The following is a 24928-nucleotide window of genomic DNA, read 5'->3' on the forward strand; positions in this document are numbered from 1 at the left end:
CCTGTATAAACCACAACCAGTCATGTTTGATGCCAACTTTTTATTGTGCACGCTCACCAACCCTGGCTTTGAGGCTCAGCCGAGCTTTGCAGAGGATTTTGCACGCTGCAGCCACCCCAAGAGAGGCGGCACAGGAAAACCTGCCTAGCTGGATGCAGCCTCCTTGGAGACATCCCAGCAGCAGGGGAGCAGGGACCGAAGCAGGACACAGGTCCCTGCGGTGCCTGGGGCTGGGACCTGGCTGTGCTCCTGTGCTGGCCCTGCCATAGGCAAACCCAGCTGTATCTTCTCTGGTGATGCTGAGGTGACAGTTATTAAACCAAACCCTTCTATGGCTGCTGCTTGTGCCTCGTGCACCGGGACCGGGGAGATGAGGTGCTGTGTCTGTGGTCCCCTGTGGGCACGTGCCCTCCACCCGTGCGCCCCAGCAGCCCTGCTGCCCTCCCCAGCCCTGGCAGAAGCCATGCCCCAGCCGGGAGGTTTATTTCCTGCGCCCGAGGCGGGCCATCAGCTCAGCGTTGGCGGCCGCCTTGGCCTGCAGCTCCTTCTCTCTGGCCAGGTCGAGCAGGATTTTCAATACATGGGTGGGGACATCAAGTGACAGGGACAGCTTTCTTGACTTTTTCCTGGGAGCAGGTCTCTTGGTGGCTGGGCTCATCGGCCAGGGCAATGCTTTTCTTGCTGATGCCTCTAGCAGTGGCAGGTTGGCTTTGTCCGGATGAGACCCTTCCCCGGAGCCGTGGTCACCCTTCCTCATCTCAGGGACACCTGGCAGCATCTCCTTAGCACCAGTGGCTTCCTGCTTCATCAGCTTGTCTCCGTCCCCCACTCGGGGGCCTGGTGGGAGCTGCTCGCTGCTCAGCCCCTTCCAGGCTCTCACTGGGGCTCCAAGGACCACCAGGAAGGTGAGCAGCATCCTGCAGTGCAGCGTGGCTGGGAGTGCCTGCAGGGACCACATGGCTGGTGCTGAGCATCACACCCCCCATCACACTGTCATGGCCCTGCAGCCCCCTGGACAGAATGCATCTCTGCCGGGGTGCCACATGCAGAGCCCCCCCGCTCCCTGCACCAGCTGGCCATGCCCAGTGCTGGGGGCTCGCCTCCCTTTTGGCCTTCAGTTTTCCACCCTGATTTTAATCTTTTTGCATGGGGTGGGGGGAGTTTTGGGGAGGCAGAAGGTGACATGGGAAGCAAATCAGCTGGGTATCCCCATCCTTTCCTGCAGCCCCTGGCCAGATGCCAGCTGTCCCCTTCATTTTACACCCTCCAGTCCTTTGCCACCCAGGGGAAGGGACATTCCTGCCTGGGGGGGTGGCTGCCCAGGGTCTGCCGCTGCTCCCTGGCTCGGACCTGCCCTTTGGCTGGGGAAGTGTGACGTGCCTGGGGTTTCGGGGCCAGGCGGACTGTGGGGCTTTCCTCCTCCCACGCTTTCCCCAGCAGATGCTGTCCCCTCACGGGGCTACCAGGCTCTCTGGAGCAAAAGCCACCCACCAGGAGTTGATGTGAGCCAATTGACCTAAAATACACAGCGGGTCGGTGGCAATGAGGTGACAAGGGCATGAGTCTGGCCACGTGTGCTGAGTTGTGCTAAGCCTCAGCATCTTCCTTGACCCTGTCCCCCACCCTGGTCCCAGGGAGGGCCCCGGGGGATGCAGGGTTCTGTGCCACAGTGTGACGGGTCAGGATGCTGTGCAGTGGGGTGGGGGTCAGAGCAGGGGCAGGGGCAGTGCCTCACAAATCCTGCTGTATAGCTGCCTCTCCCCTGAATCAGTCACCCAGAGGGGTTTGCCCAGCTGGAAGGAGAGCAGTGAAAGGCATCCAACCTCCTACAACCCATCTCCGGGGTGGAACCCTTTGGAAAGTACCGGACTGGGCAGCTGGAGGCAGTTTAACTCACTGGGAAGCAGGTAATGAAAAGCATCCAACCCCCTGCAACCCACAGCTAAAAGCCCCCTGAAAAGCACCACCAAAGGCTGCAGCCTCACCATTTCCAGCAGGTCCTCGTCCCCTGGATTGGATGTTCAGCCAATGCTCCCAGCGTGTGCAGACCATGAACTGGGGGTTTGCCCTGCTCCCCGCCAAGCCCTGGCTCTTATCCTGCCCTCAGCTCCACCTCCGACCCACACAGGGGGTGACGGTGACATGCGGGGCGGGGGGGGGGGCGGGGGGCACACGACAGTGTTATTAATACATTTTGCCTAATAGCGGATGAAATCATCCTGGGCCATGGGTGGGTGTGTGACCCCTCGCATCTCCATCAACTGCATTTAGAGGGGATTCCTGGAACTTGGGGCAGCTCAGGCATAATTATTTCACATCTGACTCGCAAGATGGTTTTTCTCCATCTAACTGAGCCTTCCTGCTCCTGTCAGCTTTGGTTAATCACTTAAGGAAGGGAGAAAACACATATGCGTTATCACTACCGGCTGGCATCTGTGGCAATGGCAGTGAGTGCCAGCTCCGCAGGTGTTGTGCCACACGAGGCTCTTGGACATCTCCCAGTGCTGGTTGGCACTGTTGTCCTGATGGAGTCCCTGGCCCTGGCCAGCTGAGGGTTATATCTGGAGACACGTTGCCTCCCCACTGTGCCAACCCCAGCACGCTGCTTGGGCCACTGGTTTGCAGCCAGCTGCACCAGTTCAACCAGGACATCACCGGTTTGCAGCCCACCTACAACCAGTCCTAATGGGATGCCACTGGTTTGCAGCCCAGCTGCACCAGTCCAGACTGTCCCAGTCCCTCTGCCGTGAGTAGCAGCCTATAGGCATTGGTGTGGGGTGAGCCCCACACAGAAGGGTTTTGCCCCAGAGTTCCCCCCCTAGGGGCTGTGGGAGCACCCAAGGGCTTTCAGGCCAGGCAGGCACCTGCATGAGATCAGTTGGTGGGTGCTCAGCCTGGAGGGCTGGCCAGGGTCAGCAGCCAGGGCACCCGGGGCTGGGGCTCAGACTGCTGGGGGTCTTGCCCACCCCCGTGGCCGCAGGATGACCTAACCCAGGGCAGCCTCCCCAGCAGTGGCAAGGGCAGGAAACAATGCCAGCTCTGTTCCTCCTCCAGGGGATGGCCAGGAACTCACACCCAACAGCCAAAATTAGCCAGTGGCACTGATTCACCCAGCACATCATGCAGTGCTGCAGCCTCACGTGTCGACACGTCACAGCCTGGCCACAGGGTCGTGGCCTAGCTTGCGTCAGCTGGGCACACACCGGGCACAGGGATGGAGCACTGGGGTCCCTGGGGGGGTGAGGACCCCCAGCTGGTGCAGCATTCAGCAGCTGGGAAGGGCATTCCAGCTAGGGTGGGCAGGGGGCATGCTTGGCTCAAGAGCTGGCCCCAAACTCCACGGGCACCTTTGGCAATGCATCAAGAAGTGTGGCATCTCCCCGCGAGCGCAGCTTTAATATCATTGGTACACATATACATTCACTGTATACAGATATACACAAAGAGCAGCGGTACGTATGGGTGCCACAAAGCCCACCCAGCAGCCTGCTCCAGGCCCCAAGGTGGGGGGAGGCAGGGGCTGCAGACCCCTGGAGCCAACATCGCTTTCATGAAGCCTTTGAGAGCGAGCATAGGCGAGCAGGAACCTCCTCTAACATAGCACCATCCTCAGGGTTTCCCCACTGGGCTGGGGGGTGCAGGAGAGCCCCCCTGGATTAGACAGATGTGCTGCTGGCGGGCATGCAAGCTGGAAGGTAGCACATGGAGAAAGCCTCTGGCCTCCCCACAGGTCTTTGCCAAACCACGGCAGCCACAAAAGGGGAACTGGGCCTCACTTGAGGTTAAGGTGAAATTTATTCAGATGGAGCTGGTTACGGGACCGGGGGTGGTGAGGGATGCCGTGCAGGGAGGCACTGCCTGGCCCACGGATGCAGGCAGCCTCCCCCAGCAGAGATCAGGGAGGAGTTGGGGGTGTGGGGGGTCCAGGGAAGGGGATGAGGATGTTAGATGAGAGGAGGGGAGGAGCCCAACCATGCCAATTCCCATCTCTGCTCCTGGGCTGCCACACAGGGGGCACGGGGCCAAGCACCATCTCATTGGCTGCAAATAAGTTAAAAATCAAACTGGGAACAGCCCGGGAAACTTCCAGGTGGGAAAGGGGGTTAAGAGCCTTGAAGAAGGGGGGTGTGTTCCCATTTAATATAAATTTCACCTTAATGGGCAATAAAACTGATATGAAAGGGAAAACCCACGAGCAGCAAAAAGACACGTTAGAAATAGCACCAGGTTCCTGCTGGGGGCCGGTGGGCACGTGGCCCCCGCCACCGCGGGCAGCCCAGCCCTGGCTGAGGCAGCAGCAGGGCCCTGCCACCAGGCAGCCCTGCCTACCGAGACACTGCCCACACCTATGCCTTTGGCTGCCCTCCCGCCGTGCTGCTGGCAACGCCACGGGCATCTGCGGAGAGAAGCGAAGCGGTGTCAGAGTTGAGCAGGGGACCAGCATCGTTCCCCTGGCTCTGCATTGGCCGAGCCTGTGGCACCACGTAGGGATGCTGCCGGACCTGCTGGTGCCAGCAGCCATGCCATGCCATGCCATGCCTACCTGCCCCTGCACGCTGCCTGCAGCGCAGCTCGCACTCCTCCTTGCTGTCGAAGCGGTTGAGGTTACCCCGGCAGCCACTGTAGACAAAGGGCCGGCAGTCGGTGACTCTTTGGTTGTAGTACCACCGCAGTGTATAGCGCTGGCAGTCCCCCTCGTCCAGCGGCAGGCTGCAGGGCTCAGCTGTGGGGGGCAAATGGCAATGGTGAGGGTAGGCAGGAGCCGGCAGCACACCAGCGGTGGAGGCAGCCAGAGCCACTTGGCAGAGGAGGAGAAACCCCAGAAGGGGAAGGCAAGGGATGGTTCCCAACTGAGCATGGGCAGGGTTTGGCTGGAGGGGACATTCCCATGCCCTGCCCAAGTGCTGGGAGCAAGGGCAGGAGACGCAGCTCTGGGCAAGCCCTCCCCAAGGAGCAGCTCCTAGCAAAAGCTGGGAAGGAGGTGGCATGGGGATGTGATGGCCACAGTGTCCCTTGGAAGGGTACCGGAGGGATCCTCCACATGCTACTGCTGCTGCTGGGGCTTCCCTGCTCCCCTGTGAGCTCTGGGATCCCCTCCTGTGGTTCATGACCAGGAGCACAGGAAACCTGCCAGGGCCAGCAGGTCCCACCAGCCCAGAGGGACAGCTTCTGTGAGGGGGAAGGAGCATGAGGTGTGCGCGGCGCAGTGCTGTGATGGGGAACGCACACCCCAGCTGGGTGCCAGCGAGAGGGCTGCGAATCCCAGATCCCCCCAGCCAGAGGGGGTGGGGACCAGCTGCCAGGCAGGATGTGGAGGCATCACCCCAGCAAAGCTCAGGCAGCCCCACAGTCACCCCTGCCAGCTCCATCCTCGGTGCCAGGTGGGCACAGGCAAGCTCACCATCCATTGAGGGCTGCTCCAAGCTGTCCATCTCCAGGACCTCATCATAGTCCTCTTCCTCTCCATACATGCTCTCATACTCGAGGTCATCTGTGTCAAGCATAACCGCCCTGTTTTGCCCTGGGAGACAGTGCCAGGCGTGAGCAGTCCTTGCTTCCCCCTCTGTCCTGCTCCCCCTAGCCATGGCCCCTGCTCTGCACGTGCCTGCACGCACACACGCTCCTTGCTGCCCTCTCCTCGCTCTTTAATTAAAGCCCCCTGGAACCGGCAGCATGGCCACCGATGGTGCAAGCAGGGACGTGACTGGCCACACACATGGAGCAGGGTAAAGGGGGATGGGGACTAAGAGCACAGGGATGACACTCACCCTCCTCTTCCTCAGTGTGTGACAACTTGAGCACAGGGACTTCGTGAGCGCCGCCAGCAAGGAACGACTGTGTGGGGAAGAGCCCTGTGAGGGGAAAGGACACAGCACCGGCATCAGGGGGGAGGCGAGGAGGCCCAGGGTGCTTCCCCCAGCCTCCCAGGGGGAAAGTGCCCTGGCACTGCTGCAGCATACGGCTGGGGATGGGGGACCTGGGGATACCCCATCCTCTCTCTGCACTGCAGACCAGGGCTGCTGGGGGCTCCCGGAGGAGGAACAGATAGGAGGAGCTGCTGCTCAGTGAGACAGTGACTGCTGGGAGCCCAGCAGGGTGGGGATGGGGATGAAGATGGGCATGGGGAGCCCCAAGTGCCCATGGGGCCAGATCTTGTAGGTCCTCCAGGCTCTCCATCACCTGTTTGGCCATGCTCCCTCTCCTGGCGGACGCTTCTTCCTCCTCCCTGGACAGAGTGGAGGCTGCTCCTGGCCCGAGCCCCCCAGCCTCCTTGGAGAGAAAGCACCCACCTCATCCCAGCCCACCTCTTGCCTCCATCCCTCACCCCACCCTCCCCTTCAGCAGTACTGGCCACTGCAAGCCCACCTGCCCTGGCTCTGGCACTCAAGCATGGATGGGGTGCAGGACCCATGGTCCCTTCTCGATAGGCAGACCCTGGCAGCACCCAGATCCCATTGGCACCATCCCAAGCCAGATGCCCCTGGGGATCCCTGCTGCACCATCCCTTCTGCCACACACCATCCTTTCTCCCTGTGCATGGTCCCACTCATGCTGGTCCTCACTGAGGGGGTCCCAGAGGGTCCCAGACACCTCTAGTGTCCCCCAAACCAGCAGCACACCTGGGTGCTGGGCCCCTTCAGTGCCACACATGCGGGGCGGGGGCAGAAGCAGAGGGGTAGGAAGGGAGAGCCGCAACCTGAGTGCTCACGTGAATCCAGGCGCCGCGGGAAGTGGCCGCCGCAGGCTGTGGGAGAGACAGGGCTGGGGGTCAGGGGCAGTGGGGGCCAGACCCCCAGCCCCAGGGCAGTGGTGGGGGATGCTCACCACAGTGCTGGCTCATCTCCTGCCTGACGAAGGCACGGATCTCCTCCTCCTGCCACGCACACAGAGGGGCAAAGGACCGGCACCGCAATGGGGGACGGTGCAGTTAGAGAGGAGCAAAATCCCTTTTCCCAGGCCCCAGAGCCCAGAGGTGGGGGAAGTCCCTCCATCGGCAGCAGTGGGATGGATCCGGCACCCCTTCCCACCCCAGTGACCTGCTGGAAGCCTGTGTCGGCTCCCTTCTGGCTCCTTACCGTCATGCCCGGCTCCCCCTTCTCCCCATGGAGCCCCTGGGTGCCAGGACTGCCCTAGGGACAAGCAGAAGGGAGGTGGGAGGCTGGCCCCGGCTGGGGCTCACCTAGGCAGGGCCAGGCACCCGCTCACCCACCTGCTCTCCTCTCTCACCAGGGATGCCAGGCACACCACGGGCCCCTGGCACCGACTGTCCAGGGGGCCCTCTCTCTCCCTGCAAAGGACACATGCTCAGGATCTGGCTGGTGGGTCTGGAGCCTCTCTGCTCTCCCCAGTGCCATGGATGTGCTGTTTTCCCAGTCCCCACACCCTGGGGATGCCTGTGCAGGTAGGGATGGGGATAGGGATGCAGTTGGGGATGGGTCCAGCCCAGCCCCAGGACAAGCAGCGTTCCCAACCCCCCAGGCTCCCACCACCTGGACAAGGGAACACAAGGGAGGACCCCAGAGGCAGTGAGCTGACAGGGCAGGGACAGAGCTGGGACACAGCTCCTGACACCACCAACCCCTCACCCACTCCGGTGACAAGGCTCTCCCTTCCTCAACGCACCGAGGGGGACCAGCCACCCACAGCGCGGACTCACCTTCTGGCCCTGCATGCCCTCAGGACCTCGTGGGCCGACATTCCCTGGGGGCCCCGGCGGCCCAGGAGCACCATCACTACCCCGGGGACCAGGGCCACCGATAATGCCCGGGGCACCCTGCAGGAGAGCAAAGGGTGAGGCCAGGGGAGTCGGAGCCCCCAGCCCCAGAGCAGGTGCCACAGGCATCCTCTGACCCTGCAGCTGGGCACCCCTGAAGTACCAGAACCAGTGCCTTCTTGTAAAGAGTGGGAATTTGTTGCCACTTTTAGTTTAGTGACACAATTTAGAGCAGCACCAGATGGCTCTTCTGGGACTATCAGGCTCTGATGTGCTTCTGACCAAGGATGGATCCTGGCCCGGTGCAGTGGGGTGCAATGTAGACCGTCCCTTTCCAGCCTGCTCACCCGGTCTCCTTTCTCCCCCTGGTCTCCTTTGGCTCCCTGCTGCCCGTCGAAGCCCCGGTCGCCCTGTGAAGAGGAAGGGGCAGGCAGTGGGGGACAGGCAGTGGGGGACAGGCAGCATGGGGGCTGAGGTGCCAGCAGAGCTTTTCCCAGTGCCGTCCTGACATACCTTGGGTCCCATGAGCCCCTCCTTCCCAGGGATGCCCGGTGGTCCCGACAGACCCAGCTCTCCCTGGGGGACAAAGCAGATGTCTGTTAGCCACCAGCCGTGCATTCCCATCCCACACCAGTGTCAGCGTGGTGCTTACCGGCTCGCCTTTCCTCCCTAGCAGCCCTGAGCGCCCCGGGATCCCCGGCTCTCCCTACAGCAGGCAGGAGAGAGGCAGGGCGGTCAGTCCTGTGCCCCCTCAATGCTCACCCCAGAGCCGCAGGCAGAGGAGGGGACCCCATGCCCCTGCCACGGGGCTGAGGTCCAACCTCAGCCATGTCCCTGCTCCTGCTGGCTGGCAGAGGGGATCCAAAGGGCCGCAGCCTCCAGGCAGCATCCAGGCTCCTGTGGCACCCCGCGGGCACCCACTCACCTTCTCGCCCTTGTCCCCATCAAGGCCACAGGCGCCTTTCATGCCCCGATCACCCTGCGAGGATAAGGAGGGGAGTCACAGAGCCACACCAAGCCAGCACAGGTCCCGGCTGGGAGAGCACCAATGAACAGAGGGGCCAACCCACCTTGGGGCCACGCATGCCCAGGGGTCCCATGTCCCCCTTCTCCCCCCGGGCTCCGGGGATCCCATCACGGCCAGGCTGGCCCTACAAGAGAGCACACAGCATGACAGGGGTCTGCTCCTGCTCCGCAGCGGGGTGGCAGCGGCACCGAGACGTGGCTCCTCACCGGCTCGCCAGGCTCTCCTGATGCTCCGACCTCTCCCTGGGGAAGGCAAAGGCATCGTTCAGGGAAGGCGAGGGGGCTGGTGCCCCCAGCACCCCCCAGCACCCCAAGCAGTTGGGGGTGCCTAGCTCCTTACTTTTTGCCCACCAGGGCCACGTGCCCCAGGAAAGCCTGTGGAGCCCTTCTCGCCTTTCTCGCCCCTCACCCCCTGCAAGCAGAAAACCAGATCAACACAGGGCAAGAGGAAGAGCTCTGGCCATGGCATGGCCACAGCACAGCCATGGTGACCTCCGAGGCTGATTGCAGCAGCTCCTCTTGCTGGGGCGCCAAGCACCATGCCCGGGTGCCCAGAAGCACCAGCACATGTGGCACAGGGATGCCATCATGCCCTGGTCCCTCTGTCCATTGCCTTGTCAACAGCCCTCTGTAGTTCCCAACCCAGCAGCCCCCAGCCCCGCACAAGCCCCCAAGCCCTGTACCTTCTCTCCGGGCATGCCTTGCTCCCCCTTGTCCCCCTTGTCCCCTTCTGTGCCCTTCAGGCCACGCTCTCCCTGCAAAGAGGGAAATGCAGGGAGGGGTCAGCGGACAAGGAGATGCTCAGATACACATCAGGGTGGGGAGGACAGACCTCCCTGGGGTAGGGACACAGGGGTCTGTAGGTGGCTGAAGGAGAGGGGACAACATGCACTGTGAGGGAGGGTCCCTCAGCGGCAAGAAGACCCATACCCCAGCTCTTCTGGCAAGCAGAGGTGGGGGAAAGGCTGTCCTGTGCCACTCGGGCGGGAGAGGGGGTACGTGAGGAAAGCTGGGAGCTTTCCCAGCACAAGGCTGGGAGCTGCCATGTACCATGGGCAGGGCGGGCAGGGCCTTGGGGAGGGGATGTACAGGAGAGTCCCTGCCCATCAGGACAAGAGGGACGATGCAGAGAAGGGCAGGAAGGATGGGGACAGCTCTTACCGGCTCCCCCTTGCTGCCTCGGGCTCCAGCGAGCCCCTCCACCACCACAGTATCGCCCTGTACACCCAAAGAAGAGAGGTGGGGGTGAGCGGGGAGGTCAGCACTGCTGCCCTCTTCCTCCTGCTGCCCCTGGCCCTGGGACTCACCTTGTCTCCTTTGGGCCCTGGGGCCCCAATGTCACCCTGTGAGGAAAGAGAGATGGTGAGACGCTGCAAGGATGCACGGTGGGGAGCAGGCAGCACCTCCCTGTGGACCCCAATCTCTGGGGATGCATCATTTGCTCACCCCCAGCTCACCAGCCCCTAGAGTCCCTTACCTTGTCCCCACGCTCCCCCCGGTTCCCAGGCAAGCCCTGCAGGAGAGAAGAAGGGGGGAGGGGGTCAGGGAGGGTCCTGGACAGGGGTGCACCTGGGGAGTGGGGTATTTACCGCCGGCCCTCGATCCCCTTCTGGTCCTGGGCGCCCGTCTTCACCCTGCGAGAAGAAAGGGATGTGAGAAGGGAGTCTAGGATGGGGGCACCCCCAGCATCACCCCACCCCAGGGACAGGCACAGTTCTGGCTCGCCATCCCCTCAAGGCTGACACCGTGGGAATTCCCATCCCTGGTGGCGGGGACATGGGGGGCTGCGGTGGGAACACAGAGGGGCCATGGCAGTACCTACCCGTGGCCCTGGGTCTCCACGCTCGCCTCTGGCTCCTGGCAGCCCGGCCCCCGGCGCACCCTGCCAGGGGGAAGACAAGAGCTCATCCTTGTCCCTGCTGCCCACTGCTCCTCCCAGCTGTGCCACGTCCCCCCCCCCATGCCAGGGACACCCCACAGTCCCCACCACCTCTCTGTGTGCCTGATGCAGAGCAGGCTCCCGTGTGCCACCATCCAGAGTGGGCTCAGCATCCCCTGTGGGGTGGCTGAAGCAGGGACACCCCACGAGAGGAGCAGCCCCACACCCCTCATGCTGTAGGGCTGCGCCCTATCTTACCTTGTCACCCTTCAGGCCAGAAGCCCCTTGTACGCCCTAAAAGAAAAGACGGGGTGAGCAAGTCACAGAAGGCGATGCCAGGTGCCCTGCGAAGCATTTCTGGGGCTCCCACAGCGGCCCCCATGCCAGAGCCCCCCAGCAACCCCCAGCCCCAGGGGCCACAGGGTGCAGGGTGAGTCCCTGTCACCCTGCCCGAGCTGGTGGGGAGCCAGGGCAGAGCCTGTACCCCTGGGGATGCTGCGGCACTGGAGCCCCATACTTACTGCTGGCCCTGGGGGCCCCGTGGGTCCCGGTGGCCCGGGGGTGCCGTCTCTCCCGGGAAAGCCGATCAAACCCTGGGCAGGGAAACAGCGGTGAGTGAGCAAGGACTGTGCCTGGGAGGCAGCGGGGTTTGCAGGGACCCCACTGACACTGCCCAAGGGTCCAGGGTCACCAGGACCACTGAGGCCAGGTGCTGGCTGTAGCTTCTACCCTTTCTCCTGGGGGACCCGGCAGGCCAGGCTGCCCATTGTCCCCTCTCAGGCCTGGCTGTCCCGGTGTCCCAGCAATGCCTGCTAAGCCTGGGGGTCCTGGTAGTCCTGGCAAACCGGTGTCACCCTGGAGCAGGGATGAAAATTATGAAAACAGCCCCTCAGGAGCGTGCCTCTCCCTCATCCAGCCAAGGCAGGGCAGCACCCCAGCATTGGGGATGTGGTGAGAGCCAGGGTGACGTGGTGACAGGGGTTACCTTCAAACCTGGAGGCCCATCCTGTCCTGGCGGCCCCTGCACACCAACACCTGGCGATCCCTGTGTGGTGGCAGAGAGCACGTGGCACATCCCCTGGCTGGTGGGCACAGCAGTGCCAGGGCACCATGCCACCAGGGGCAGCCCCCCAGGGCTGTGGAGTGTCTTTGGGGGCAGGGGACACACACCTTCTCCCCTTTGGCTCCAGAGGATCCCTTGGCTCCCTATGAAGACATGAAGCCATGAGGAAGGGCTAGGTGGTAGGTGACAAGGGTACAGGTCCCACTCCCTCGCAGCATCCACTGCCCCCAGCATCCACCCCCTGGCCCCCCATACGCCTCCTACTCACATCTTCCCCAGGATCTCCTGGCTCCCCGAATCGTCCTGGCTCCCCCTGGCAGGGGTGAAACAAGCAAAAAGCTGGGATATGTGATGGTGCACAGGGGCAGCAGCTGCAGCCAGTTCCCCCCCCACGCTGTGGCCAGGCAGCCAGGGAGCCCAGGGACCTCATGGCACCCTCCTTGCTGCCTCCCGGGGCAGCGCTCACCTTCTCGCCCTTGGGGCCCGGCAAGCCTCGGTCGCCCTTGGAGCCCTGCTTGGGGAGAGCAGCGTTAGGGGAGGGGGAGGCCACAGGGCTGGCTCGCCCCCCAGAAGGCAGGGGGTGGTGGTAGGGGGATGAGGTTAATAGAGGGGACGAGGTTAAGGGGGTAACTCACGGGTTCTCCCAGCAGCACACCCTCCAGCAGCGCCGGCTCGCCCTGCAGTGACACATGGGTGTTCAGGCAAGCCCGCAATGGGTGCCAGCACCCTGTGGACCCCTGCCCACGCCACGCAGGGGTGGGGGTCCCCCCTGCCTTGCTCCCTGACTCCTTACCTTCTCGCCTTTGGCGCCAGGAGGGCCGGCGATGGCCTGGGGCACAGAGGAGAGAGAGGGCAGGTGAGTAGGGCTGCATGGGGATGCTCCCCCTCGTCCCAGCCCAGGAACACCCAGGGAAGCTCCCAGCTGCTGTGGAAGCAGCTCTGCACTCACCTGCCCTGGCACGCCGGCATCCCCTGGCTCTCCCTTGGGACCCACAGGGCCTGAAGGTCCCGGCACGCCCTGGCACAAGCAGCACAGCCCTCAGCCTCAGCTGCAGACACCCCAGGCTAAGCCCCACGGGGCTCACATTGGGATGGGATGGGGTGAGCAGCAACGTACCATCTTCCCAGGCATCCCTGCCTCGCCATCCTTCCCTGGCACGCCATCCCTGCCCGGCACACCTGGCTTCCCGCTCTCCCCCTGAGGGCAATAAGAGTGGGGCTGGGGTACAGGGGCCCTGCAACACCCCCAGGCAACCCCAAGTGTCCACACTGATGGCAGCCAGGCAGGGGCAGGGGACAACACACTCACCACTTGTCCTGGCAGCCCAGGAACACCCGGTGGGCCCTGCAAGGGAGACAAGCAGAAATCAAGTGGCAGCCCAGGCACCAGGAATGGCCAAGGGGCAGGTTGGGGCGAGAGATGTCTGCAAATACCTACCACTGGGCCCGGGGGACCAGGGGGGCCAGGCAGTCCCATGCTGCCCTGGGGACCAGGCAAGCCCTGCAATGGAAACAGCCACATTAGAGAGGGGATGGCATGCTGCCCTGGCACAGCCAGGACCTCGGCTGCCACTGCAGGAAGGTGCAGCGGCTGTGGGTGGGAGCTGGATGGTTTGGGGGGGGCAGGCAGGTGCCAGCAGGGATGGCAGGAGTGCTCGCTCACCCGGATGCCAGAGCCAGGTTCCCCCGGATCGCCCTGTGAAGACAGTGCCTGCATCAGCCCCACCATCCCAACCCACCAGCCACCATGGTCACAGCCACATCCCCATGCCTGCCACGGGGCTGTTCCCCAGGGCTGGCTGGATCCATGAGGGTGGCCAGTCCAAAATGTTCCTCTGTCCAGCCCAGAATGTCCTGAAATGCCCCCGTCCCTCCAGCCCCCAAATCTGGCAAGGCCCTGCTTTCCTCTGCCCGGTCTGACGTGGCGATGCCAATGCCGATGCCAATGCCATACCTTGGTCCCAGCTGGGCCCTGGCTCCCCGGTGGGCCAGTGCTTCCCTGCAGGGAACAAGGGGACATTATGTTGGAGTGGTGCTTGCTGGTGGCATAGGACAGGGAGGGGACAGTGGGGTAGCATGGTCCCAGCACTGCCACCCTACCCCTGCTCCCTGGGGACACACACCTCCCCAAGCTGATATCCCACTTGCATGGCACTCCCCTGCACGTGGCATGGGGTGGCTGCTTACCGGAGGTCCTGGGGGTCCTGGGTCTCCCTGGTTGCCCTGAAGGGAGGAAGAGATGGGGTCACTGCAGGGATGGGTTTTCCCTGGTAGGTGCATGGGGTGTCCCCTGGGAGAGGAGACCCAGACACTGCACCCATGCTGAGTGAGGACAAGCCTGGCCGGCTCCTGGCAAGATGCCTGGGGCCAAGCACCCACCCAGGCAGCAGGGTGGCCCCTACAGCTTCACCCAGCACCTGCGGTCAGGAGCCCCCAGCTGCATGCTGAGGCGGGGGGGCACAGTGACACAGAGGGGACACAGACACCTACCGGGCGTCCCAGCACGCCGGGGAAGCCTGGCAAGCCCTGCAAAGAAATGTCAGAGCTGGCAGGTGAGTGGGAGCCCACTACCCGCAAGCAGCCCTGCCTGCCCCCCAAGGATGCTCCCCATTCCCAGCGAGCGGTACCCAGCCCAGGGGTACTTATGGTGGGGGTGAGAGGTGGGAAGCCCCCTAAAGCCCTGTGGGCCCTGCATGAGTGGGGGAAGAAGGTAAATGAGATGTGAATGTTCCCGCTAGTACTGGTGGTGGCTGGTGTGGGACCACAAGACCTTCCCCCTGTCCCATCCCACATCCTCCCCATCATGTCCCCACTCACCGGCTTCCCCTCGGGGCCAGCCAGCCCTCTCTCACCCAGGAGACCCTGGAGCAAGAGATGCAGACGGGGTCAGTGCCAGGCAGGGGTCCAGGGTCAGCAAGGGGTGGGGGGACATTGCGGTACTCACCGGGGCACCATCCCTGCCCTTCTCGCCGGGCTCCCCTCGCTCGCCTCGTGGGCCACCCTCACCCTGCAGAGGGGACAGGTGCAGGGTTGTGGAACAGGCAGGGACCTTTCTGTCCCCACCCAGGGCCTGCTGACACTCAAAGAGGGGTGCCCCCACGGTGCCCCTGCCCAGGGCTTCACTCCATGGGGCTGCCCTGTTGGCAGCAGGAGACTTAAAACCACAGACCTTATCTCCTTTGGGTCCGCGCTCACCCTCGGCTCCTGGCTCGCCCTGTGTCACAGAGAAGACAGATGCCATCAGCCTCTGCTGCCCCTCTGGGGATGCTTGCCCCACCACAGCCCTCAGTCCCTGCCCAGCTCATCATTTGTCCCAGCCTGGTTGGCTTGGTCGCCCCATTCCCTTCTGCCTGACCACGCACCTTCGCTCCCTTGGGTCCGGTGGGGCCACGCTCACCCGGTAAACCCATCAGGCTGCCCTCCACCACGTCTGCCTGCGGGCAGGGCACCGTCAGGGCCAGCACCCAGGGGATCTCAGTAAGGTCCCCCCAGGGGCACAGCCCTCCCCAGGCCCCTGTGCCAGGGGTCTGGACGTGGCCATCCATCCCCAGAGGTGCAGGCTCGCACCCCTTGGGGATGGTCCCCAGCAGCAGCCATCACCTACCTTGGGCCCTGGGGGCCCTGGGGGGCCAGGCAAGCCTTCCCTGCCCTAGTAGAAGGGGGAGAAAAATAGGCTGAGCATCAAACTGGGCAGAGTTATCCTGCTATGGCCAATCCTGGCCCCTATAGGGCATCCTCCTGCCCCCAGGAGAGCCCCCCATCCCCCCAGGAGGTGCACAGCATTTGGGGGACAGAGGGGACTGTGTCCCCATTTTGGCTCACCTGCTCGCCCCGGTCACCCTTTTCGCCCCGGTCGCCCTGGGAAAACAATGTGGTAGCCATCACGGGGCTGTCCCCAAGCCCCGGCACCAGGTCCCACAGCCCTTGCCCCACTCACCTTCTCTCCGGGCCGCCCGGCCTCCCCCAGCTCCCCAGCCCGGCCCGGCACCCCAGGGATGCCTGGCTTGCCAGGCTCCCCCGGCTGCCCGGGTGGCCCCTCAGGACCCCGCTCGCCCACGGCACGGCCCGTGGGGCCCTGGGGGCCAGGGGCACCGGGGTCCCCCTTGTCACCTTTGGGTCCTCGCTCACCGGGGAAGCCTAAGGAGCCCTGCAAAACATAACACCGTGCTGCCAGAGCCAGCCATGCGCCGGGGGTCAGTCCTTCTGGAGCATCCCAGGGTTGAGCCGGCTGTATGGCCCCCCCAACCAGACTGGGTAGTGGGGCAGCATGTTGGGGCATGGCATTGAGCCTGGCTCCACTCACCTCTCGACCTGGAGGCCCCCTCTCTCCCGGCTCCCCCCGGCTGCCCTTCTGGCCCCGCAGCCGCTCCGACACCGGCAGAAATGAGTCCGAGCTCCCGTCGTAGGCACCTGTGAGCTCCTTCAGGGATGAAATCTGGGAGGGAGGAAAAGTCATGGGGTCAGTGCAACCCAGATGTGGCAGCACCCCATGGCCCCAACAACTCATCCTGGGTGGTCTCCTACCACCTCCCACATCCCCCCCCTCCTGCTGCCATGTGGGCAGGAACAGCCCCCAGCATGACAGCCATGGACTACATACCTTGATGCCAAGTGCTTCCAGGCTACGTTCAATGTTCTGCAATAAAAAGATATTAAAAACAAAGTGAGTGTTGGCCTGTGCCCATCATAGGGGCTGTGGAGGGTCCTCCATTCCCCAGGCAGAGCTGACATCCCAGCCCAGCAGGTCGAGATGCACTCACCACTGCAGCCCCAGGGTCTCCACGTGCTCCAGGGTTGCCAGGTCGCCCCTAGGTTTGCAGAGAAAAAGGGAATGAAAAGATGTACAGAGGTGCAGTACGCGAGGAGAGCAGTAGGTTTGAGAGTTAACACTGCTGGTGCTGCCCGGGCAGGCTGTGGTTGCCACCACCCTGGGGTGCTTGCAGCTTGTCAGGCTCAGTGCTGGGTACTCACTGGCTCCCCTTGCAGTCCAGGCTCCCCCGGGTCCCCCTGAAACACAGCAAAGACGCCAAGGTGGCACAGGGTCCCCCAGACCTTTGCCTTGCAAGGAAGGCTCAGGGGCATGAGCACACCTACCTTTGGTCCAGCCACCCCACGGAGCCCTGGCAAGCCCTGGAAGATGTAGAGGGGACACAATAGCACCCAGAACCCACGGACACAGGGCAATGCCCCAAGGGAGCTGTGGGCAGGGGTCTTGCCTGCCCCACAGCAGCCCATACTCCAGGGTCTGGTGCTGGGTGGCACTGTGGGCTCAAGGACTACATACCTGGCCTGGGGGGCCGACCTGGCCTGGGATGCCGGGGAGGCCGGGGGGGCCAAGGGGGCCTGGCAGACCTCTGTCCCCCTGCTCGCCCTTGGCGCCACTGTGGCCCTGCCGAGAAAGCAGTGTCATCCCCAGGACCTGGGTGCCCAGGTCTGTCCCAGGTGGGGGCATGTACCCAGCACCCCCATCACCACCTCCTCTGTGGGGAGGTACTCACCTCTCTGCCAGGAGGTCCTGTGTCACCTTTGTCTCCCTAACCAGGTGGGAATAGAGTTAGAGGGATGCTGCCCCATCCGCATGCCCCAAAATAATGCTCCTGGACCCAGGCAGGGAGGAGCCACCAGGCATGTGGGGACCACGCAGAGACCACCCAGGGCTTGGCTCCTTACCTTTCTCCCATCCTCTCCCGGCATCCCGTCTTCTCCCTGGGGACACAGGCTGCCAGTCATTGCCTGGGTCAACCACCCCAGCACAGGCACCACATGGGACAGGGACTGGCACCGGGTGTACAGCTCAGAGCATGGGAGCTCCCCCTCTCGCCTTTATGTTTTACTGGGATCACTGGCCCTCAGGACCCCAGGTGAGCCCCAAAGCCAAGCCCCGCTCCCCCTACTCACGTTCTTGCCGCTGATGCCGGGTTTGCCGTCATCGCCAGGTTTGCCCTGGGAGGAAGAAGAGGCAGTGAGAGAGACCCCCAGCTCTCCCCCCGGCCCCAGCAGCCAGGGGTCCCTGGGCACCCATCACGGCCCCAGGGTGCAGGGAAGGGGGAGCTGGGCATAGGGCAAGCCCCGGTAGGCAGACCCAGCTGGGACCGACTGCAGCGGGCACAGAGCAGGGTGTGTCCCCAGGGCGGCTGGTACTTACGGGGATGCCAGGTGGTCCCAGGGGACCCACGGGGCCAGGCAGTCCCTGTTCCCCACGCAGCCCAGGCAGCCCCTGCGAGGAAAGGAGACAGGAGAAGCACAGGGCAGCAGGGCACCCACCATCCCCAGCCAGCTCTGGGAGGAGGGAGCATGGCTGGAACGGTGGCACCCTGCTGGGGACAGGAGACAGTTCCACTGCGCTGCCCCAGACCAAGGAGCATGGGACAGGACATCTGTCCCTTGCAAGGATGATGGCCCCAGAGGGACCACAACCCAAACTCGCCCTCTCTGCAGGTACTTACGTCCCGGCCGGGGTCCCCCTGCTTCCCCGGGTCCCCCTGCAGACAAGGAGGAGGTGAGGGCAGGGACACCCCCACCTCGCCAAAGGCCCCCTACGAGCATCCCCAGCCTGGGGCAGAGAGTGTCCGGGGGGGGGGGGGGGGGGGTGGCTCCTCCTGTCCCATTGCCCCTCTGTCCCACAGCCCCCCACCCACAGTGCCCGGGGGCAGCCGTGCCCCCTGCCCTGGACCACGCTCACCCGCAGCCCAGCAGGGCCTGGGGGTCCAAGTTTGCCTTCCAGCCCGTTGCGGCCATCCAGCCCTGGTGGGCCACGGTCCCCCTGTAAGACAGCAGGGCAGGAGGGCTGAAGCCATGGGGCAGGACAGGGGTGCCATGGGGCAGCTTCCAGCCCCCAGCCCCCTCACCTTCTCTCCTGGCAGGCCTCGGTCCCCGGGGTCACCCTGCAGGGTGGGAACAGGAGTAAGCATTGTCCGCCCTGAACGGGAGCTGAGGAGGGCACGGACCCCCTGACTCAGACCCCCGTGGGGATGGGGCACTCACCCGTGCACCGGGGGGGCCACGAGGACCCTCCACACCCTGCAAGAGAGACACACACTTAGCAGTGGGGCATGGAGGGAAAGGAGGGGATCCTGGGTGCTCACCAGGACCCCCAGCTCTCCCGCAGAACATCACCCGTCTTGCTGTCCCACTGCCTCCCGCACCGAAGCCCCAGCACTTACCCTCTCTCCAGGCAGGCCAGGGGAGCCGGCATCGCCCCGGGCACCCTTTGCACCATCCTCACCAGGGTCCCCAGGGTCCCCCTGCCAGGGAAGGGCACGGCAGTTAGAGGATACTGCCCCGCCGCCCGCGCAAACGCCTGTGCCAGAGCCCATGCTGAGCACCTCTGCTTATGCTGTGTGGTTTAAGGGCGGGATAATAGCAAAGGTCTCAAAATACAGGCACAGGCTGAAAAATAGAGGTTGCTGGGCTCGATGCAGCTCCCGGGTGGCCAGATATTGGTTTCAGAAGAAATGCAATGAGCAGTGCTGCTGAGCCAGGAGCCAGCTGAGCCACGGCTGGGGACCATGATTCCATCCAGCACAGAGCACAGCCCATGGCCAAAGCTGCCCTGAACTTGAGCTGGCTTATAAAAGCAGAACACCTAGAGTGTGGGGTACTGCCGTGGGATCCCTGTGGGGCTGAGGAGCCATAAGCATGCTGGCTCCTTCGAGGAACTCAGCCCTACAGGGCCCTCCTGCCCTGGCACCCTCCTCCCAGCACTGGGCAGGAGCATCAGCCTATGTTGCCCCGGATCCCACATGCCTCTCAGCTGTGGTGCATCAGCTCCGCATGGCAGGGGCTGTTTTGGGCAGGGAGGGCTTGGTGCCACCAGGATCCCAGTGCACAGGCAGAGCCCAGCGGGGACAGCACAGGGCACCCCACCACCAGCATTCCCGGGGACCCACTTGTTACCTTCTCACCCTTCTCCCCTACTCCACCGAGCCCCACATCAACCTGTGGGGCAGAGAGAGGTATCAGAGCACATGGGGGCAGGCACCAGCCCCTGGGCAGGGAGAGGGGTGGGGGCAGGGCTTACAGTTCGTCCTGGGGGTCCGGCAGGCCCCTGAAAGAAGGGCAAGGGAAGCAGGTTAAGGGGAGCTGGTGTGGCTCCAGGGAGGGCAGGGCTGGCTCTGGGATGGGGACCAGGCACACGGCCCTGCGTCACTCACCGGCTCCCCACGGTCACCTTTGCTCCCTGGTGCTCCAGGGCTGCCCTGCAGCAAAGAAGGATAGGGTGAGGGGAGGAGGGAATGGGGGTCCCATGGGATGGGAGGTCCTGTGGGGTGGAGGGTACCCCTGGAAAAGGGTAAAAGGGTGGGTGTGGGGCAATGAGGTGCATGGGGTGGTGGGTGCCCACAGGGTGGTGGGCACACACAAAGTGGTACTCACATTCCTGCCTTCGGGACCTGGGTCCCCTGAGTCCCCCTTCTCCCCTGGGGGGCCGCGGTAGCCAGGGAGGCCCTGGGTGGAGGGCAGAGGAGGGCGTGCATTGGCGGGAGCCACCTGGCAGCCACTGGGCATCTTGCCTGCCCCAGGGTGCCCGCCAGCCTCACACTTACCCGGGGGCCCCTGTCTCCAGGTTTGCCAGGCAGACCCGCTTCACCCTGTAGGGAGAGAGGGGGTGAGTGGGGGGCAGTGGGGAGGGGGGCAGTGGTCCTGGGGGGTCCTCACTTACCGGGGTGCCTTCATCACCCTTCTCTCCACGCTCTCCCTGCAGCACAGGTCAGTGGGCACCAGCCAGGAGGAGAAAAGCACAAGTCACCAGCATCCCCCTGCTCCCTGCCATCCCCCACCTCCTCAAGGCCACGGTGCCCCACAGCCCCCTGTCCCACTGCCCCCTTGACCCACGCTACCTCCTTGCCACGCAGCCCGGTCTGCCCTGGGGCGCCTGCTCGGCCCGGCTCACCCTTCTCTCCTGGCTCCCCTGGATCGCCCTGGGCAGGGAAAAAAGGGCAATGGGTTAAGACAGTGTGGGGGGAGTGTGGGGACTGCCAAGGGGAGAAGGGGCTCAGCACGGCACCCTCCACTCCCTGGAGCAGCATCATGGCACAGCCTGCAGGGATTGCCCCTCCAGAGCCCAGTGGGTGGATGGATGGACGGACAGATGGATGGAGGGGCAATGCCTCCTGCAGCGACGTTACCTTTGGGCCGCTCCGGCCCGTGAGGCCAACGATACCCTGGTTGTTGGAGAGGGAGAGCACGTGTCACCAGGGACTGGGGCGGCCCCGTGCCCGGGGAGTGACTGGGGCTGTGAACCAGTGCCTCTGTGGGCAGAGCCCAGCCAGCCCCAGCCCCTGGGGTGCACCCAGACTCACCCGATCACCCTGCTCGCCTTTGGGGCCAGCCGGCCCTGGGATGCTCAGGCCAGGGGCACCCTAGACATGAAGGGATGCAGCTTGGAGCAACAGCGTAGGCACCGTGAGCCCAGGCTGTCTGTGCTGTGCCCCCTGTGCCCCCTGTCCCAGGCAGTACTCACACGGGCGCCTTTATCTCCTGCCTCGCCCTTCGGGCCAGGAGGTCCTTCTGGTCCTGGGAAGCCTCTGTCACCCTGGAGCAGATGAAATGACACTGTCAGCCCCCACAAACCACCCCCCTTCCTCCCACTACAGCTGCAGACAGCCAGGCTGAGGGACCAGCATGGGCATCCCCTCGTGTTGATGGCCAGCTGTGCAAACGCCCTCCCCAGCCCACAGCCATGCCCAGGGAGCACCAGCACAGGGCTGGGGGGCACAGCTGGGGCAGGGTTACCTTCTCTCCTCCAACACCGGCCACACTGGGAGCCTGGGGGAGAAGCAGAGGGGACCATGCTGGGCACTGCCCACGGATCCCTGTCTCATTGCTGGGACAGGCAGAGGGGGACCTGCCAGGCAGCATCACTTACCGGCTTGCCAGGTGGTCCTGGATCGCCCTGCAGAGAGACAGGTGTCATTGCCAGCCCTTTCCCCAACAGCCCCTTGCCACCCTGCTAGGGCCCCGCTTTGCCCTCACCTTCTCCCCCCGGGGGCCGGCTGGTCCTGGACCTCCCTGTGGTGAAAGAAGAGACCTCAGGGGGCTGGTGGTGCCTGGGGATGCGCACCCAGGGCATGGCAGCCCCCCCAGTCCCAGGGTGCTGGGTCTTCATCACCACAGCTGCTACCCCAACTCACCTCTCTGCCAGATGGCCCTGGGCGCCCTGGGGCTCCTGTCTCACCCTAGAGGAGGGGAGGAAGAGGAAGGTGTCAGGGGCATCCTCCCACCCCATGGCAGGGCAGCTGCTGCAGGGCAGGACAGGCATCACCCCGGTGTGGCTGCAGCCACCTCAGCCCACCTACCTTCTCTCCCTCGGGGCCTGGCACGCCGCGGTCCCCCTGCAGAACAAAGCAGAGGAGGGTTTCAGGGAGCCTTCCTCCCGCCACGCCACACTGCCCCCACCCCACGCACCGCCTCAGAGCCCTCCGGGCCCAGCCCCGAATCCCATCCAAAATCACTGGGGTCTGACAGCAACCCCCAGGCACAGCCAGCGCTGTAATTGTGATTAGAGACCATACCTCAGAGGCAGACTCCTTAAAAACTGAATGAAAGTAACAAGCAGTGGGTGGTAATAGAACTGAGTGTCTTCTGCATATTTAGAATGGATTAGGCTTTTTTATTTGAGGGTCAGTGCAGCCTTAACCAGGGCCACAGGAACATCAGGACCCGCCGATGCTGCCAAATGGCACAGTCTCACTCCGGCACTGTCTCACCTTCTCGCCCGTCTCTCCCAGCTCACCCGGCGCCCCACGGTCTCCCTGGCACAGGAGGAATATGGGGTCAGGGGCAGCAGGACCTGCAGGGAATGGCGCAGGTCCTGGCACAGAACCCGCTGAAGGCAAGGCGAGAGCACCCCTTCAGTCCCCGCACCACTCACCTTCCTGCCCTGCTCCCCTGGTGGTCCCCGAGGGCCCTGCAAAGGAAGATGGAGAAGATGTCACCTCCAGCGTGGCAGGGTCAATGCCCAGGCTGTCTGGAGCAGGAGTCCTCCAGGGTGCCGTCTGGGCTTGGCTTGCTGGTGAGGCCAGCTCTAGCCCGCCTTACCTTCTCTCGGGAAACTCACCCGGTCTCCTGGGTCCCCAGGGCGGCCAGGTGGCCCTGGGAAACCTTCTTTGCCATCACCCTAGGGATTAGGAAAGGCAACAGCCATGCCCGTGAGATGGGGATTGGCACCCCCACTGGAGAGCGGTGTGGGGTCCAAGCCCCAGGACAGAGCATCTCCACCATCCTCTTACCTTCTCTCCCTTCAGGCCAGGGGACCCAGCAGGTCCCCGGGGCCCAGGGTCCCCAGGCAGGCCCTGCAAGAGAGCACAGCTTAGCCCCTGGTGATGCAGCTCATCCCCAGGGATACATGGCTGCCATGGCCCTGCTCCCCTCTGCCATCCCTGCTGGCCTGGGGGCCCAACTCACCGGAGGGCCGGGTTCCCCTCGAGGCACTGCCCCATCCACAAGTCCAGGGGGGCCCTGCAGAGACAGGCATCAGCTCCTGCGTGATAGCCCCAGGGAGCTCAGTCCTTCCCAGCACCCTGGAGGGGCTGCAGAGCCCTCAGGGACCTCCATTCAGGAGGGCAGAACCAGGGAAATGCAGAGCCACTCACCCTTTCTCCTCGGTCACCCTTCTCCCCCTGCAAGGGCAAAAAAAGCAAGTAAGGGCAGGTTTGGGCTCTTCCTATGCCCCCGTGAACAGGCGGGGAACATGCTGAACAGAGCCCATCATCAGTGGTATTGGGGTACATGCAAGCCACGCGTCTCTCCCCACACTGCCCAGCACCAGCTCATGCATATGTAAGTGTGCGTGGGCACAGCTGGTGGGGGCACAGCCCACGAGTGAGACCAGGAGGAGTGCACGAGGGAGCAGCTTCAGGTTGCTGGCTGTTCCTCCATCCATCTGTCCACACGTCCCCCCAGCTGTCCCCACACAGCACCTGCAGGGGATGTACCTTCACAAACTCTCCCGGAGGTCCTGGTGGCCCCATGGGTCCAAGCAGACCGGGGGGACCTGGATCACCAAAGGGCCCCTGTGGGCCGGGGCTCCCAGGGGGGCCAGGGCTGCCCTAGAGGACAGAGATGCTCTGTTAAGCTGGGGCTGCAGCACGGCCTGGCAGTGCTGGCAGAGATCCTTTGGCATCACCACCCACACACCTACCGGTGTGCCCGGCTCCCCTTTCTGGCCTGGCAGTCCCTGTGCTCCATCCACAATCACTCTGGGCTCTCCCTGCACAAGGAGGTAGAGGAAAAATCAGTGTCCCCATGTGCCCTGTTGTGTGCCCCGTGCAGGATGGGGGCCAGAGTGCCACAAGGCCAGGAGCCCATCAGGTAGATGGGGAGACTCCAAGGTCACCCAGACACCAAGGACCAGGAGATGCCAGGGGCTGAGGTATGCCCATCAGGGTCCCCGCTGCTCCCCAGGGACCCCCACAGGGCAGCCCCACGCCCATCACCTACCGGCTCGCCTTTGTTCCCCTTCGGGCCAGAAAGCCCCATTGGCCCCCGTGCCCCCTGGGAAGGAAAGCTAAGAGTGAGGAGGGGGTGTGTACGGGGAGCAGGGCTGGGGAGGGCTGGGGCCATACTCACAGGATCCCCTCGGGGGCCAGGGATGCCCTGGGTACCCTGGAAAACAACAGCTCAGGATGTGAGTGTGTATCCCTGCCAGCCAAGGGAGTGAGGATGGGATGGGATGGGATGGGATGGGATGGGATGGGATGGGATGGGATGGGATGGGATGGGATGGGGCTGGATGGGGCTCCAGCCAAAGCAGGGATTGACAGTCCCTGCCCAGTACACTTGGCCTGGGACACACACACAGGGGACAGCAGTGACCTTGCCAGCTACAGAGCCACACCGGCACAGGGAAAGGGTAGGCTCCGGGAGCAGCAAAACCAAGGAACATCCCCACTCACCGGCTGCCCAGGTGATCCAGGGTTCCCAGGGCGGCCAGGGCTTCCCGGTGTCCCATCAGCTCCGGGGAACCCCTGCAGGAGGGAAGAGCGTCATACCAGCACCTGGTGGACCCTGGCACTGCCAGACCCCCGCAGTGCCCCAGGCAGTGCTGGTCCCAGCACTGGGAGCCCAGAACAGCCCCATGGCTGAGCCAGGTCCCAGGGTGCCTTTCCCCTGTGTGCTGAGCCGGAGTGTGAGGGAGCAGTGTGGGGCTGGACCAGGGGTCTCCAAGGGGATCCCTCCTCCAGCCTGGACGAGAAGGAGAAGGGAGGGACGAGAGGCAGAGAGAGGCCCTGTGGGGCCAGATCACTAT

At 64.0% G+C, this 24928-nt stretch overlaps 2 protein-coding genes across 15 annotated transcripts in view; both read right to left on the minus strand.

Moving 5' to 3' along the window:
* Window positions 1-60: 60 nt before the first annotated feature.
* Window positions 61-1253, minus strand: LOC130148865 (urocortin-3-like). The gene has a single exon (XM_056337950.1). It carries the CDS (start codon window positions 956-958, stop codon window positions 482-484), a length of 477 nt encoding a protein of 158 aa, XP_056193925.1. The 5' UTR covers window positions 959-1253; the 3' UTR covers window positions 61-481.
* A 2122-nt stretch (window positions 1254-3375) lies between these two features.
* The window catches only part of COL7A1 (collagen type VII alpha 1 chain), a 31054-nt gene continuing 9501 nt past the window's right edge, over window positions 3376-24928 (minus strand). For 2 of the 14 annotated variants that reach the window (XM_056337532.1, XM_056337531.1), the window contains exons 33-120: window positions 24576-24647; window positions 24250-24285; window positions 24121-24174; window positions 23822-23890; window positions 23616-23729; window positions 23274-23300; window positions 23086-23139; window positions 22911-22973; window positions 22739-22798; window positions 22553-22588; window positions 22389-22433; window positions 21978-22013; window positions 21813-21857; window positions 21655-21690; window positions 21548-21574; window positions 21415-21447; window positions 21143-21214; window positions 20982-21041; window positions 20808-20843; window positions 20520-20600; window positions 20342-20377; window positions 20226-20270; window positions 20056-20127; window positions 19836-19880; window positions 19703-19729; window positions 19579-19620; window positions 18846-18926; window positions 18667-18702; window positions 18531-18566; window positions 18365-18445; window positions 18129-18164; window positions 17828-17899; window positions 17581-17625; window positions 17353-17388; window positions 17181-17216; window positions 16967-17071; window positions 16777-16812; window positions 16654-16689; window positions 16443-16490; window positions 16283-16318; window positions 15986-16117; window positions 15620-15829; window positions 15505-15540; window positions 15287-15331; window positions 15045-15116; window positions 14852-14896; window positions 14627-14689; window positions 14500-14544; window positions 14173-14208; window positions 13870-13905; window positions 13637-13681; window positions 13346-13378; window positions 13121-13183; window positions 12992-13027; window positions 12800-12880; window positions 12632-12700; window positions 12476-12511; window positions 12318-12359; window positions 12149-12193; window positions 11951-11995; window positions 11790-11825; window positions 11605-11664; window positions 11349-11474; window positions 11141-11212; window positions 10878-10913; window positions 10563-10622; window positions 10330-10374; window positions 10218-10253; window positions 10048-10083; window positions 9902-9958; window positions 9424-9495; window positions 9081-9152; window positions 8948-8983; window positions 8785-8865; window positions 8640-8693; window positions 8367-8420; window positions 8228-8290; window positions 8062-8124; window positions 7658-7774; window positions 7211-7288; window positions 7077-7130; window positions 6826-6874; window positions 6698-6745; window positions 6181-6270; window positions 5769-5852; window positions 5402-5521; window positions 4544-4723; window positions 3376-4396 (exon numbers count right to left, since the gene is read on the minus strand). In XM_056337532.1, coding sequence (XP_056193507.1) covers window positions 4347-4396; window positions 4544-4723; window positions 5402-5521; window positions 5769-5852; window positions 6181-6270; window positions 6698-6745; window positions 6826-6874; window positions 7077-7130; window positions 7211-7288; window positions 7658-7774; window positions 8062-8124; window positions 8228-8290; window positions 8367-8420; window positions 8640-8693; window positions 8785-8865; window positions 8948-8983; window positions 9081-9152; window positions 9424-9495; window positions 9902-9958; window positions 10048-10083; window positions 10218-10253; window positions 10330-10374; window positions 10563-10622; window positions 10878-10913; window positions 11141-11212; window positions 11349-11474; window positions 11605-11664; window positions 11790-11825; window positions 11951-11995; window positions 12149-12193; window positions 12318-12359; window positions 12476-12511; window positions 12632-12700; window positions 12800-12880; window positions 12992-13027; window positions 13121-13183; window positions 13346-13378; window positions 13637-13681; window positions 13870-13905; window positions 14173-14208; window positions 14500-14544; window positions 14627-14689; window positions 14852-14896; window positions 15045-15116; window positions 15287-15331; window positions 15505-15540; window positions 15620-15829; window positions 15986-16117; window positions 16283-16318; window positions 16443-16490; window positions 16654-16689; window positions 16777-16812; window positions 16967-17071; window positions 17181-17216; window positions 17353-17388; window positions 17581-17625; window positions 17828-17899; window positions 18129-18164; window positions 18365-18445; window positions 18531-18566; window positions 18667-18702; window positions 18846-18926; window positions 19579-19620; window positions 19703-19729; window positions 19836-19880; window positions 20056-20127; window positions 20226-20270; window positions 20342-20377; window positions 20520-20600; window positions 20808-20843; window positions 20982-21041; window positions 21143-21214; window positions 21415-21447; window positions 21548-21574; window positions 21655-21690; window positions 21813-21857; window positions 21978-22013; window positions 22389-22433; window positions 22553-22588; window positions 22739-22798; window positions 22911-22973; window positions 23086-23139; window positions 23274-23300; window positions 23616-23729; window positions 23822-23890; window positions 24121-24174; window positions 24250-24285; window positions 24576-24647 — 5187 coding nt within the window. In that variant the 3' untranslated portion in view covers window positions 3376-4346. Of the gene's footprint in view, window positions 4397-4543; window positions 4724-5395; window positions 5522-5768; window positions 5853-6180; window positions 6271-6697; window positions 6746-6825; window positions 6875-7076; window positions 7131-7210; window positions 7289-7657; window positions 7775-8061; window positions 8125-8227; window positions 8291-8366; window positions 8421-8535; window positions 8694-8784; window positions 8866-8947; window positions 8984-9080; window positions 9153-9423; window positions 9496-9901; window positions 9959-10047; window positions 10084-10217; window positions 10254-10329; window positions 10375-10562; window positions 10623-10877; window positions 10914-11140; window positions 11213-11348; window positions 11475-11604; window positions 11665-11789; window positions 11826-11950; window positions 11996-12148; window positions 12194-12317; window positions 12360-12475; window positions 12512-12631; window positions 12701-12799; window positions 12881-12991; window positions 13028-13120; window positions 13184-13345; window positions 13379-13636; window positions 13682-13869; window positions 13906-14172; window positions 14209-14499; window positions 14545-14626; window positions 14690-14851; window positions 14897-15044; window positions 15117-15286; window positions 15332-15504; window positions 15541-15619; window positions 15830-15985; window positions 16118-16282; window positions 16319-16442; window positions 16491-16653; window positions 16690-16776; window positions 16813-16966; window positions 17072-17180; window positions 17217-17352; window positions 17389-17580; window positions 17626-17827; window positions 17900-18128; window positions 18165-18364; window positions 18446-18530; window positions 18567-18666; window positions 18703-18845; window positions 18927-19578; window positions 19621-19702; window positions 19730-19835; window positions 19881-20055; window positions 20128-20225; window positions 20271-20341; window positions 20378-20519; window positions 20601-20807; window positions 20844-20981; window positions 21042-21142; window positions 21215-21414; window positions 21448-21547; window positions 21575-21654; window positions 21691-21812; window positions 21858-21977; window positions 22014-22388; window positions 22434-22552; window positions 22589-22738; window positions 22799-22910; window positions 22974-23085; window positions 23140-23273; window positions 23301-23615; window positions 23730-23821; window positions 23891-24120; window positions 24175-24249; window positions 24286-24575; window positions 24648-24928 lie in introns of those variants that run through there. The other 12 variants (XM_056337535.1, XM_056337534.1, XM_056337533.1 and 9 more) reach the window with 12 other exon arrangements.

The sequence above is a fragment of the Falco biarmicus genome, chromosome 4 (genome assembly GCF_023638135.1).
Source record: "Falco biarmicus isolate bFalBia1 chromosome 4, bFalBia1.pri, whole genome shotgun sequence".
Taxonomy (NCBI): Eukaryota; Metazoa; Chordata; class Aves; order Falconiformes; family Falconidae; genus Falco; species Falco biarmicus.

Coding starts and splice junctions, on each gene's coding strand:
- LOC130148865 (XM_056337950.1), bottom strand. CDS start 958: ATGTGGTCCCTGCAGGCACTCCCAGCCACGCTGCACTGCAGGATGCTG.